At 43.0% G+C, this 14,572-nt stretch overlaps 1 protein-coding gene and 1 non-coding gene across 4 annotated transcripts; both read right to left on the bottom strand.

Moving 5' to 3' along the window:
• Positions 1 to 2,460: 2,460 nt before the first annotated feature.
• On the bottom strand, positions 2,461 to 14,528 carry c22h6orf47 (chromosome 22 C6orf47 homolog). 3 transcript variants are annotated; one of them, XR_003270928.1, is made up of 8 exons: positions 13,667 to 14,235; positions 13,094 to 13,148; positions 12,868 to 12,909; positions 12,336 to 12,367; positions 12,009 to 12,057; positions 9,278 to 11,873; positions 3,724 to 4,718; positions 2,461 to 3,352 (listed from the first exon to the last, which is right to left on the bottom strand). XR_003270928.1 is itself a non-coding variant. In XM_026155412.1 (8 exons), the coding sequence occupies exon 7, from the start codon at positions 10,180 to 10,182 to the stop codon at positions 9,280 to 9,282; it is 903 nt and encodes a 300-aa protein (XP_026011197.1). In that variant the 5' UTR covers positions 10,183 to 11,873; positions 12,009 to 12,057; positions 12,336 to 12,367; positions 12,868 to 12,909; positions 13,094 to 13,148; positions 13,667 to 14,050; positions 14,465 to 14,520; the 3' UTR covers positions 3,838 to 4,718; positions 9,278 to 9,279. The 3 variants fall into 3 exon arrangements, 2 of the variants coding, with proteins under 2 accessions (XP_026011197.1, XP_026011198.1); XM_026155412.1 differs by lacking the exon at positions 2,461 to 3,352 and adding an exon at positions 14,465 to 14,520 and having other exon boundaries at positions 3,838 to 4,718; positions 13,667 to 14,050; XM_026155413.1 differs by lacking the exons at positions 2,461 to 3,352; positions 13,667 to 14,235 and adding an exon at positions 14,465 to 14,528 and having other exon boundaries at positions 3,838 to 4,718.
• Positions 12,763 to 12,829, bottom strand: LOC113015441 (small nucleolar RNA SNORD52). The gene has a single exon (XR_003271112.1). It is a non-coding gene; the product is annotated as a small nucleolar RNA SNORD52 (small nucleolar RNA).
• Positions 14,529 to 14,572: the final 44 nt, after the last annotated feature.

Here is a 14,572-nt window from a genome sequence, read left to right as displayed (position 1 = left end):
GTCATTGGGAGTCACTTTCAAAATCGGTATTGTTTTAGCTAGTTGAATTCTTGAAGACAGTTTCATGTGTGATGAGGATGTTAATGTTGGATGAACTGAAGTAAGCTGATTTGGTCAGGATCATGTAAGCCTGGATTAGTCAGACTAGATCTGAAGAATGGAGACCTGGAGGAGATACACGGTCGCCTTACTTCAAAACTTTAGCTCTCCGCCTCTTATTTACAATCACTCTGTATTCTGACCAAAGCTCATTAACTCAGAAGGAGGAGGCGGGGTCTGTTTTACCTTTAAACACTTTCATGGGTTTAGTTTTGTTTGGTTGTTTAAATCCTTCGTGTCCACTGGATAAAACCAGTCTGCCCACTTGAGATTTGAGTACAACTGCTTTTTCATTTTTCTTTTCCTTTGGTAGGCGTGGCGTTCACAGGCTCAGCAGTGGTTGTGAGCAGCAGCATGGAAAAGTAAGAAGTTGTGTGTGTGCACTGATTCACTACAGTGTTCACGTTCCTGAGCTGCATGTCAGCCAGAAAACAAAGCCTCGGTGAGGGCGAGGGGTGTTTGTGCTTTTCCTGCTGTGCTCGCTGGTTTCCTCGCTGTGAGGTAAATAAAGACAGAGCTTTACATGATTTGAGGTTCGTTGCTGACCAGAGTGTACACATGTAACTGCCTAACGTGGCACAGAGAACGGGGGTGAAGCTGCGTGACTACTGGCCCAGGCTTATTTTTCTGACGTCTCTGCTGTGACACTCCATCATCATCGTCCTCATCCAGGATGGGTTCAGACCGTGGGTTATATTCACATCATCTCCACCAACATTTCCTGTACTGCCCACACACATTGTTACATATGTACATTGTTCTTGTAACAGTATTGCAGCTTTCTGTACATATACAATGAATACACTGAGATCAGATTTAATGTGAATTAAAGTTTTGAACTGTGATTAAAAATGTCGTACTGATGTGTGACACAGGAATAAATGTTTAGTCATGTCCCATCAGGTCTCCCCAGTGGACTAAAGGACAAATCTGTGTGTAAAATCCACTTTCAGTAAAGACCCCACAGTAACAGACCTGACAAAGATAAAAACACCTCAATTGTAGCTTCCACTGTGGAAACACATGGTTGTCATGCTTCTCAGTCACTTCCTCAGCCTCACCTTGAACTGGCTTAAGGTTTAAAGGTTGGCCAGTGTGCTGACAGCTGATTCGAGTTTCCTGTTGGTGAATGGTGGAGACATGTCCAACATCAACTGACAAAACATTACAGCTTAAAGTTATTTGCAACTTTGCACTTTCAGTACTGTGACTTCCTACATTGCTTCACTGTTCTGTTGCTATCATTATTTCTTTCCAAGCAAGCAGCTGCTTCCTGGCTGCTTTGTTTTTTAGCCTTTAAAGGCCCAATGATTGTGAACGCTCAAGTGACACCAGTGCCACCTAGTGGTCGGTGGAAAAGCCAAACTTTCACTGTAAAGTCTTTGTTCACGACTCCATGATTTGTTCCATTTGAAGGGTGAGATGTGTGCACTAACATTTGAAATGTTAATGAAAGGTTTCTGAATGGCCCTCTCTCTGCAGTATTTATGTATTTTGACCAATCACAGTACAGGGGAGTTCCTTTCCTAGGTCTAGAGCCTAGAGACAGAAATGGGACTCGTAAAAGTGTGTAAAAAAACCCAAACTCACGTGTGTGTGTAATACTAACCAGATAAAGAGTAAGACGTGTTTCGCAGGAAATAGGACAAATAAAGATTGCTCCTTCATGTGAGCCCTGCCTTAAAGTAGTTTGTCAGACTCGAGTCACAATCAAGCCGAGATTTAAAACTGATGCTTTTCATTCTTCATGATCTACTAAACACAGCTAACTTTGGCCTACAGACTATTACATCATCAACATCCCACAGTAAAAAAATACCTTAGAATTTATTGTTTGAATCTACCCAAGAGTCTTTTTTAATGCAGATTTAATTTCATATGATGGCTCCTGGTGACTTTACAGCGTGACGTGGCAGGTATCAATCATCTGTAGAAACTAACTACAGGCTACAGAGGTTCACGCAGCCTAGGGTGCTTTTAGGTCACTTGTCAGAGTAGCATCAGTGTTACACATCTGATTTGAAGAACGCACTGACCACTTAATTAATTCTGGCAGTTAAAAAAGGTCATCAGCTCCGTGCAAGTACATTTCCCAGCATGAATGGAAACAAATGCATCAATCATTTAAAACAATCAGGTTTAGCTGGCTATTACATGCAAAGACCAGTGTGGTCCTGCACTCTGGCTACAAACGGTCGTTCCAGCACAATCCACATAACCAACCACCAGAGTTTCAAGATTTCAGCTGAGAAGGATGGCAGCTAGAAATCCTTCCCTGCTTTGTTCCTTCCAGGTTGACACAAGGGATCAGCATCAGGCAAGTGATTAATACAATAACAAAGAAGTATACACATAGACTTGTAAAGATTTGGTGTAACCTGTTTACTTGAACAATATTATAAAATCAAACATTTTCAAACACTTAAATGTTTCATTATGTGGCCAAAAACGGGAAAAAAGCAAGATTAAGATTGTAAGATTAAGGAAAAAATACCATATCATTATTTGAATTGTGATGGACAAATATAGCATGGCCAAAGGATCCAATGATGCCCTTTAAAGCTGCATCCTCTGAGGACTCTCCTATTTTACAGTAAGACGAGGAAAAGCAGCAGATTTGCATCTCCTACCTTAAACTATCAGCAGACTCTGAACCCTGTTGTGCTGTGAAGTGCAGTGTCAGTAAGGGTTTGATTTTACGCTATATTTTCATCAATAAGAATTCTGTAGTTTTGTTATACGTCATGCACAAATAAGACACAAATACTTCAGTTAATTTTGCCCAAAGGCTTCATCATCGCACAGGCTGATGGAGCTGAAGTCCATAAGTGTTACTGGAATAAACGGTTCAGCGGCACATACTTAAACACAGTAATATATACGAGAGTAGTGGTAAATGGAAAAGCCCTCCGTGACATTTCTGTGGAGGGAAAGTGCGCCCTACGTTGTGAGTATATATCATGGCACAGAAAACAACAAAAGGCAGAATCTAAGTGTACACACAAAATACTTTAAAGTCAGCTGCTGGTATTGTGCCGGTTCCCAGAATCTCACATATCTCTCACAGAAAGCAACAATGAGTGTACTGCTCCTTCAACCAGTTCATAGTTTGAATGTAGCATCGGCTGCAAATGCATGCCAAGGTTGCAGAAGCTTCCACAGCTCAGGTAGACCTGCTGTTTGATTCACCGAACATCTGATCACTTATAAACGAACAGCAACCATCTCCATGCTGAAGCTACTTCCTTTATGACTTGAAAGGAAAGATCTGAATTAGATTTCATTAGTCTTTTGCTCTTTGTCTAAAAAAAGAAATTTAAACTGCAGACTACTCTTGGCTTTAATACAGTCTATGCCAGGGGTGTCGAACTCCAGGCCTCGAGGGCCGGGGTCCTGCAGGTTTTAGATCTCACCCTGGGTCAACACACCTGAATCACATGATTACTTCATTAGCAGGCATCTGGAGAACTTCAGGACATGTTGAGGAGGTCATTTAGCCGTTTGAATCAGCTGTGTTGGATCAAGGAGACATCTGAAAGCTGCAGGACACCGGCCCTCGAGGCCTGGAGTTCAACACCTGTGGTCTATGCTGTAGTGTGCGTGTCTTGAGTAGCTATAGCTCACCAGTGGTGTTTGCTACTAGCTCGGATCTCCTGCAGGCGACACAAACATTCACATTAGCTCCCTGTTCCACTGAGTGAGCCGGTACGGTGTCCTGGATACAAGCTCAAAGTCACAGGTCAGTACCATCACAGAGTCTAAACCAGGGGTGGGGACCTCCAGGCCTTGAGAGCTGGTGTCCTGCAGGTTTTAGATCTCACCCTGGGTCAGCACACCTGAGTCAGATGATTGGTTCATTACCAGCCTCTGAAGAACTTCAAGACATGTTGAGGTCATTTAAATCAGCTGTGTTGGAACAAAGGTTAAAGTCAAGCAAATGTACATGGCCAAGCTTCAATTGAGTTCAAACTGAGCGGGGCCATACGGCAGATTTAAATTTGCCCCCCACACAATGAACACGGAGGCACACTAAAACTGGCCAGTGGATGCAGGCGCAAACTGTCGGTGGTGCTGTTCAGTAAGACTTCTGTTCAGAGTTTATTCCTGCTCCTCGCTGTGTTTAAGAGACCCAAAGATATTTCTGCTTCACCTAAAGTGTCTCAGTGAGGCTCTCTTCATAAGTGCTGCATCTGTCCTCTCTAAGATTTGCTGTTCTACTCACCAACACAACGCACTGGAGGCAATCGGCTGGTCTCAAATCAAGTGACTGTCTCATGGGAAGAGTAGTCCCACAAACAAGAAGAAAACAGAAACGGGTACCTGCTGGCGATTTCCCCTTTCACTTAAGCATTCTCTGAACATTCATGAGCTCTTCTGGTGTAGATTACAACAGTTATCAGTGAGATCAACTGAACACAGATGCAGATCTGTAGTGCTGGACATAAAGTGCCACAAGTATCATTTCTCTGAATATGAAATTAATGTGCAATACAATTCTTAAGTTACGCTGCAGAACACACGCTGCAGTCCACAGTCTCAGTCCCACCGCTGTGACGTCAGAGGGCTGGAGGTGGTGTGATACAGCTGGAGTACTGGTGGTGCCAGCAAATTCTCTCCACCTGTGGAAGACACACACCAAATAAACAGACGATCAGGAGACTACAGCGATCACTGCACGTGTGTGCATGCTGCCTGGTATAGCTCAACAATTAGAGTTAACTGTAACACGGTGGTTGTTGCCTCTGTTTTAAAACTACCAAAAACTAAACTCTGTTCAAGAGCACAGGTTTAATAAAATCCTGTTAACTGTGAAGAAAACACGTGAGATTTGTCCCAAAAACAGAGCCAACCTAAGGAAACTGCCTCTGAAACCACCCTGCTGTCAGTTTGGTTAAAACAACTTCCTTTTCCGAGCTCTCAGTTCACGTCTTTAGAAATAATGAAATCTAAAACAATCAGTCTGATACACAACAAGTGTTTTCAGCCTACAAATGCAGGACAGTGACAACTAAGATTTCTTCATAGCGTGCAACATTTCTTTCCAACACTGGCTCTGTGGACACTGGAGACACTGTTATACTGTCAGTCAGATCCCCCAAAACAAAAATCAAGCCAGCAGTGTTTAGGAAGCATAGTCTTTAGTCTGTATGGGTCTTTTATTTTGAAAAGTTAAGAGCTTCTCTTTGTTGTTCCAGTGTCTAACTCATACTCTCCTCATGTGCTCTGTGCAGCCTGACGTGGCTTCCATGAAAAACAAAAGACCCGATGCAGTTTTCACCAGCAGAGGCACATTTGGTGGAACTGCTAGTGACAGTCTCACCAGTGTCCTGTTCAGCTCTTCTACAACTGAACATGTTTCCATCTCAGAGGTGAAAGTTAAACCAAAGGCCTTGTCAATGCTACCACTGCTTATCACTGTTGCATAATGTTGGCAGTTATTTGGGAATTTAATTTGAAGTTCCAATCTACATGAATGAGCAGAATGCTGGTACTTTTACTTCTGTCAGTGGGACATAAAAACGACATGTTGAGAAGTACAGTCAAATCTGATAAAGACACTTAAAAAGTTAGATGTCTTTTCCCCAAAGTAAGATTTAAAATGCTTCTTATAGTGCATGCTTTTATTTTACTTTGCTTTATTCAAGACCGGGCATGAGCCAAACATGTCAAAGATCCGTATCTCGTCAAACATGAAAGTTTGCTAAACCTGCTTTGTGAAACAGGCGCATGTACTTTGCCATCTCACAGTAAACATAAGCTGATGATGTTCTTCCTTTGTTGGAGTTTATTCCTCCCTTTGGAGGCCTTCCTACTTGGGGGGGATACATGGTCTCAATAGCAAATGTTTAAACGCATGTCTCACACAAAACAACATAACATTTGGAAGAATATGAAACTGGTCAAGTTGATCACCCATTGTGTATATAACTATGCTAAATTGTATCTATCACTGTAGCTATGTTTATACATGTTCTCCTTGTTTATTGTGTGTGGGATTCAATAGAAGGTTGAGCATGGGGTAGGGATTAATAGGTATGTTATACTTCTTCCATTTCAGACTTAATAATTGTCATTTCATGTCATTTAGACTTATTTTATTTATTTTGTTTTATCTGAGCACATACGTGTGTGTATTTACATATATATTCATTTTTGTAAATGCAAGTATGTGTACTTGTGTGTGTATATATTGTTTTTTTTTCTGTATATGTCTGAAATAAAGATACAATACATAAGGCACATTAAATACAGAGTAACACACTTTTGGTTCACATAAAAACATGTAGTTAAATCACCAATAGGCTGCAAGTAGGGCAGGGTTTAACGATTTCAGCTTGAATAAAGTGATATTGATTCATTAAATCCTGAATCAATTTTTAAATATAAATGTTTAATTACAAACGACAGAATCTCAGCTTAAAGCTCATTAAAGTATTTAAACAACCAGCAAACAGCTAAAACAGTAAATGAGAGCAGGTAAACGGACTCCACACAAAGAAACACGCAGCGTGGATCGTTCACCCGACTGTGTTTTATCCTCAGTTACTTTGACAGAAAGGCATCTGCTGTGATGCTCACACCTCTGATCAAGTCTTTGTTTTTATACATAGATATAAAAATGTAGATATGTACTGATGAGCAGAATTTTAATATTTCCGACTGTGTCAAAATGTAATCAAATGGAATCAGTTATAAAATCAGTGAGGATTCTCAGGCCCAGCTGCTAACGCAGGCCTTCAGAGTCACTTTCAGCAGGCGCTTGCACACCTGCCTTTTGAGGGTAATTCAGTGTCCATGAACAAGTCAATTACTTACTGAATTCCATACAAGAGACAGAAAAACAGCTCTATGCAGACGGGTAGTTGTTCTTTTGTGGAATGTAAACCTTTTCTACATGAATCAATCTATGCAACAAAAATGTCTGCGTGCTCTTTAACGCAGGGCTTTGTGTTGCTTTAACTCTTTAAAATGATCCAAATGTGTAGTAATGAATTTGAGGCCACTTTCTCCTTTAGAAACGCTATGATTTTGTCAGTGTGCTTTGGATCATCACGCTGGAGTATTCCCAGGAGAGCTTTTGTCAGATTATTTTGGTACATCCACTGGTGTAATTTATATCTGTCATCTCCCCCTGAGTACTTCGACTGTGGAGACGACACATTCATTGTTAACATCAGTAAGTTCATCTTGGTCTGTTCTGATCAAAGAATGCACTCCCAGTATTTATTCGATTTCATCTCATGTTCTTTAGCTAATATTCATTTTTTAATAAACTGAAAAGTTTATTAAAGTAGTTTTTTTTCCCTTTGGATGCAATCCATAGTCGCTGTTATGCAACCTCTTCCTCACTGAATGAACTCTCAGTAATAACTGCTCCACTGAGCATTTGCCCATGTATGTTTTCAGGGCTAGACTGTGGAGGTAGCACGGGCTTATTTTAGAAAAGCCTCTTCAGCTTGTTGTACGTCTCCTCCTGATTACTGCTGCAGCTCGGTGGTTTGTTTTGGCTGGTCACACACAGCACAGACTGGCAGATACACTCAGGAAGTAGAACATCCACTAATCCCAATTCAATCATTTAATCAACAATCATCCTAAAGGCAGCTCCCAACATGAGGACATAACCAATGTAAAATTATTAAGTAAAGCAAACTTCAGTTCCATCATTTTTTCACGTAGTCTCGAGTTATTCATTATCTTCACACATTGTAAACTCCGTCAGCTTTCCCGACTTGGATTGAAATGCTTGGATGTGAGCATGTGCAGTAGCCCAATTCAGGCCCAATGTTGATCTCAGAGTAGAAGACAGAAACCCCTCAGTGCAGCATAAAATGGTAAATAGCCTGTATTTGTATAGCGCTTTACTAGTCCCTAAGGACCCCAAAGCGCTTTACACTACATCCAGTCATCCACACATCCACACACTGGTGATGGCAGCTACATTGTAGCCACAGCCACCCTGGGGCGCACTGACAGAGGCGAGGCTGCCGGACACTGGCGCCACCGGGCCCTCTGACCACCACCAGTAGGCAACGGGTGAAGCGTCTCGCCCAAGGACACAACGACCGAGACTGTCGGAGCCGGGGCTCGCACCGGCAACCTTCCAATTACAGGGCGAACTCCCAACTCTTGAGCCACGATCGGCCCCTAAAAAACATAAAGAGCCTCAATGCTGGATTTGAACTTTTTTTTTTAAGCTTGTAATAAGTGTGTGACACAATGCACAGCTGACATCATCTAATGTTTGTTAAAGTTAGTTTTCCAGCACTAACTATCTCAGCTAATCGGTGCTTCACAGTTAGACTTAACTATGAGGCAACATTAGGGTCACATTGAGAATAAAGTCAGAAGCTTGAGATTAATCTTGAAATGCTATTTTGGTGCCTGTGACAGCAACGACTTTAATCTCCACTTTTTGAATAATACATATATTTTTACTCTTAACGGGGCCCTAATACTCCGTCACATTTGGGAGAGAAACTTGTACTGAATGTGTCGAGGCTTTGTTGCACAGCCAACAGCAGCTTTTCTTACCACTGGTCACAGAATGCCTCAAACATATTTTAGTTATTTCAACTAACAGTGAAAGTAAACAAGTTGGCGCCCTTTTTCTATTTTGCTCGAGCTGACAGAGTGAATGTAGTTTGATCCTCCAGGTGTTTGCAGAAGATAAACTCCATACAAATAACCACAGCTCTGGCTGTGTTAACTTAGCTGCAGAGTTCATGCTCAGTGAAGTTTGTTAAAGCTGTGTGAAGCCTAGCAGACAGCTGATAGTGGGTCTTACTCACAACACACAATAACTCAATCTTGACAGGGAAATAAGTGGTTCCTCCCAGAGCAGGTCTGAGCTTCGAGCTGGTTTCACACCACTCAGAGAATGTTTTTTTGTGTTTCACTTGGTAACAGGGTTAAAATAGATCCAGGATGTCCCTGCTGTGTTTGTGTTGGATGCCCAATGACAGCACTGAGCATTTTTCTCTTCTTCTTACAGTAGTTGATCAACTTACACAGACTCGTAGTGTTCAACTGTGTAACAACTGCTAGCCCCTACACTAAAACGCCTTCAGTAAACAGCTGTATTATTCTGAAGCCTGGACAAAAAAACAACACAATGTTACAGAATAAAATTAAATCTGATAACTTTGACAAATATAACAAGAATAAATGGACTCACCTTTAATTTGTCTTTACCTTGTCTTTGACAGACACAGGCTTGTCTTTGTGTTCCTTAGTGTCTCTCGTGTCATCAGTGTCCTTTCCTGTCTGGTCATTCTCTTCCTCAACACCTAGCATCACACTCTGTCGAACACTGACAGAGATCACCAACGCCTGAATGATGCCATAGATCAGGGCAAACTGCAGGAGATACTCCTGGATCAACCAGAGTAATCCTGCCATTCCAACTGTGGCGACAAAAAACATAGCCATACCATGAAACCACAGTCTCAGTGCTCCCTGGACACCCAGCACCTCCAGGATAAGCTTGGCAGGAGGTGACACAGTCCACAGGAAGCCAACAACAAACAGGTCAAACAAGTGGCGTAGGAAGTTAAAGCAGATCTCGTAGTGCTCTGGTACAATCTCCACGTTCCAGCTGTGTGCAAACAGTCGAAAAGGAGAAGTCAGCTGAGAGGGAGAAGGGGTGGGGGACGGAGGGGGGGTTCCATAATCAGAAAAGTCTCCATCAGTATCACGTTCCCGTGGATCTCCAGTCCCACCGTCACGTTTCCTGTGTCGTAGTCCACTTAGCTCAGTTTTCCTTGGCCACAGATAAGAAGTTGGAAGATATCTATCCCACCACCTAGGCACCAGTACAGTTTCAGCCTCTGGCTTCCCTGCCGCCAGATCTTCAATTTTAATGGGCTGAAGCTTCTCCTGTGCCTCCCAGTACTCCTCTACTGGACTGCTTAGTTCATGCTGACGTCCCCATGAGCCCCAGATCCAAGCCTTGATGCCCCAACCACCACTGCCACGCAGCTTTTGGCGCTCAGCTGTCAAAACGTTAGTGTCCTTTGACCTGGCACCGCTGCTGCCCCATGAGCGGACCCACCCCCACGCTTTGCCCACCACAGCTGCCATGTCTGCTCGCGGAGCTTGTTAGACCTCGGTTAAAATCGTCAGTTCTCACGTCCTGTTGGCTTCCCGAGCTTCAGAGAAAAGCATGCACTCGCTGTCGGTGCAGTTATGAAGTTGAAATACTTGTTCAGGAGGCCTCAGGCCTGGGCAACGTGACGTCCTCGGGTCATCGCCACACCTGTGGGTGTGTTCGAGCAGTTCAGCAGACAAAAGGTTACACTCGCCCCCACCCTACATTACTTACAGGGCTCTGCTCTTAACGAGACTCCACCATTTAAAGTCCAGAAGAACAGTCTACATGTTTGGTTTCAGCTGACAACCTTCGAGGGTGCTTTCAGTATTTCAGCGACACCTTAGCACAGAGGAACTGGGAAAGTTGACGAAAGCTTCAGCTCAGCGTTAGCCAACAGTTAGCTTATTCTTTGGCCAGCCCTTCCCAACAAAAAAACAAAACAAACTTTTTTCAGCCTCTCGAAACGCATTTGTTAACTCCTCAAACAAGTAGAAAGGTTGGTTTACGCGTGCAGTTTGGTATCCAGCTCCACGTCAACATCGTGCCGCTTTGCTAACACAGCGGTCAGCTGCCCTACAGGTTACTCACCACTGAGCGAGCTGTTTAAAGTTTACCTCACATATGATTTTTCGGTGTGAATAAACCTGTCAGTGATAAAAGTCAGTAGCTAAAAGCTCACCTTCGCCGCTGTTAGCTGCTTTGTCAGAACCCAGCTAGCGCTACTCGTTAGCATGAGGTAACTCGATAAACAGACTAGTTGCTCTGCTTCAGCACGTCGTGGCTCAAATGTCCACTGTGGAGAGAAAGGTCCGTGTCCACTTAAAGCTAAGGGAAGGCAGGTACCACTAAGAGCACTCCTAGCAAGCACAAAAAGGTCGCCTGAACGGTTTCCCCGCTCATTACGAGAACAAAGACGACGAACTACCGGGTCGCTTTCAGCCTTCAAAATAAAACCATGGTTACCGTCAGAAGGTCAGCATCACGTGAGACTCGTCCTCTTCAGTGATGTTGCCAACGTGTAAATTAGCTTTGCACGTCAGTCAATTTCACGGAGGCAGATGTTTGTAAAACATATCAAACTACACAATTTCTCAGGTTCTGGACACACCCGATTTTATATCAGTTCAGCGTAGAAATACGTGACCAAGCCGCTTTCAGCTCAGCCTTTTATTCCTTTGCATGAGATCGTTTAATGATGTTGGATAATTTTGCCACATCACTAACATTTAATTCCAGTTTAGCCATGTGCAGCACTTTAATACAGCATTCAGTCACCCATCAGTAAGGTTTCACACATTTATACAAGTAAAATGTTGCACTGATGTGTAAGACAGTAAACCCAAAAGCTGCTTGGGGATTATACAGTTACAACCATCTGATCAGTGCATGAGAAGAACTTATGGCAAAACTGTCACCCACTGATATTAGCTTCCAAAGCACATTGCTCTGAGTTTACTGTGATCAACCCACTGAAGAAAATAGCCATTGGTCCTGTGTGGTCAACCTTTATTGTCCTTAAATACAGTGGTTTAAAAACAAAACAAAAACCACATTCAACATTCACACAGATGAAGACACGTTGCTTAAAGCAATGGAAGACGTGCACTGCTCCAGCTTGATGCTTCCATCAGATGACAGACGAGGCTCTTCAGTGTTGGGAGTGCCACCTCTGCAGTTACACCTGTCAAAGGACAAAAATGAGTGAGACATGTAAGGGAGTGGGGGAACTCATTGTCACAGAGTGTAGTACATCTCCAACTTACAGCACACACACTGCAGCAATGATCATTTGAATAATCCACCTACTCACACCAACCTGCTTTCTCTTCATGAAGGTCATCCAGCTGGGGCTGCTACAGTCATGCCTGACAAGATAACAGTGATGAAATCACAAGCTCTTTCTCATCCATATATTCAGGAAGCGCTCCAGTCTGAGTGTCTCAGTGCGCTGCGAGTAGACTTCAGTTAACATCAGTAGAACCGAATAACTGAATCATCATCGACCAGACTCAGGAAACAGCAGCTCCATTTCAACAAGCTTGGATCATTTGAATACACAGGCTTAGCTGCGATATCTTAGTATAATCTGCTCATGATGAAGTATGGTCACAGGTGACCCAAAATGAACACATTTCTTACTTACAGACATGGAGAGAGCAGCTGTGTGCAGACGAGCTACAAGACAAAAGAAAGCACTATTAGCACCTGACTTATACCAGTGAACACATTCAGGGAAACCATGTGTATGGATACTTTACCCATTTACTGCAAACACTTCAGACTTGTTACATGACTGTACAACTTCTCCCTGTGAGAAACTATCAGTAAGGTCCCAGATGACTGGGACACTTGTTTCAAACATCTGAAGTATTAAAATGGTAAATATGTTTTTATGTTTTACATGTGCTAAAGTTCAGAGACGGTTAACCAAGTGCATACTTGAGTATGACTACCTTTACTCAAAGCAATGAAACACAAGCTTTAAGTGTTCTTTGTTGGACAGACCTGAAGAAAGCCCAGCCATGATTTAATGTCTGTAATGTGCAGTAAATGGGCTGCTGTGGGTTTTGTGGTCAGTGCACTGTGAAAACAACTTCATGCTTCTCAGAGACTCTAGTCTATGCAATCATCATCCCACATTAAGGCACAGAACAATGTTTAGAGTCCAGGCTTACCCAGAAGAGCTATGTCCAGCAGATAAAACCATGCTGAGGTGCCTGCAGAGTACAAAGGAGAGTTTTAGAACTAGCTCTGATTGTAGCATTCACATGTTAAGAAGTAAAATGCTGTTCAGTGCACTGTGAAAGAGCTTCATTGTGTATTCAGAGACTCTAGTCTTATGAATCATCATATCAGCATACTACTTCCTCCATCACATTAGAGGATCTTTCTAACACTCACCATCAGCTCGCAGCTGCAGACTCCACACTGTTCTGCATCTGCTCTTTGCAGCTTTCTGGAAAGCAGAGGATGCAATTTCCAGTCAGTTTAGTTTTTATATGGTAAACGTTCTAGAGCCATAGTCCATCTTCAGAAAGATCTACTTCACAGCGAGGCCTTAGAGCCCTACGATATTTATTTCCAAGGCTTTAATACATTTTTAAATATACCAGCTTCACTGTGCTAGGGCAGGTAACCGCATCTCACCAGCAGAATTGCTATGTACTGCTCTAATTTGCTTGCTTTGTAAAATGGTATTACCTTACCCCAGTTAACTGCTACATATTTGCACTGATTACAATTTAGATGGAAAAAACGCGTATTTCACCTGCTGCGCACCACGTTGTGTCGATGCGGACATGAGCTGTTAGCTGGACAATTTAGCATTTTAATACTGCCCGATTATAAGGCTTTACTCCAGCATAGCCTAAAACTACGGTAAAGTATCTGATTAATAATAGAAGATTACTCATTCCTACTAATAATTTAAATTAAAATCGACACTGAAAACAGAACCTTTGATGTAATACTCACACTCTTCCCCTAACAGCTTCTCCGGAGGTAGACTCTGCAGATTCACTACCCTAACCCCACTTTATCTGCACAGAAACGAACAGGACCGCAACGAGGCCAGGCTCCTGGCCACGTGCTGGGCACCTGACCCGCGGATCGCGTGCCGCTCGTCCCTCGCGCTCTGCAGCATGACTCTGACCACAGAGCTCTCCGAATAAACCCTCCATTATCAATTCAGAGGTTAATCTGTCTAAATGCTAAAGCCTTGAACATCAGCTCCTCCTCCTTCCACAGCCAGAACCCAAAGGCTGAGCACGAGCGCGCCCAGGGCTTATATATCCGGGTCCTTCACCGCTACCGGACTTTTGGTGGCCCGAAAAATGCCCGTTTCGGCCTGAATAATGCCTGTTTGGAAGTCAGGCCCCAAAGAAAATGTGAACACTTCATAACGCTGTCAGTTTGTGCAAACAAGCTATGATACACAGATACGATATATTTAAAATACCATACACAAGAGAGCAACGAGATTAAAACAATACACCAAATCTCTCTCCCTCTCTCTCTCACTCTCTCACACACACACACACACACACACACACACACACACACACACACACACACACACACACACACAATAAATAAACTTAAAAACGAACAAATAAATAATCACGATGGGTGGGTTAGTCCACGCTGGGTGGGTTAGTCCACGCTGGGTGCACTTAAATCTAAACCGTGAAGTAGAAACAAGTTATTCATGTAGTCCATAATGCAGACTTTTACCGAAGAAGAAAAAGACTCAGGTGTAAAAGTCCCACTAACCCTTAACCATGTGACGTGCGGCTATTGTTCACACAGCCAGTGACAGTTGCAGCGACCGAACCGGATTAAACTACAAGTACCACCCATCACCACGTCTGTCTCAGGGTG

The sequence above is a fragment of the Astatotilapia calliptera genome, chromosome 22 (genome assembly GCF_900246225.1).
Source record: "Astatotilapia calliptera chromosome 22, fAstCal1.2, whole genome shotgun sequence".
In the NCBI taxonomy this organism is placed as follows: Eukaryota; Metazoa; Chordata; class Actinopteri; order Cichliformes; family Cichlidae; genus Astatotilapia; species Astatotilapia calliptera.
Note: the sequence above shows the minus strand (reverse complement) of the source record. Positions and strands in the feature narration are given on the sequence as shown.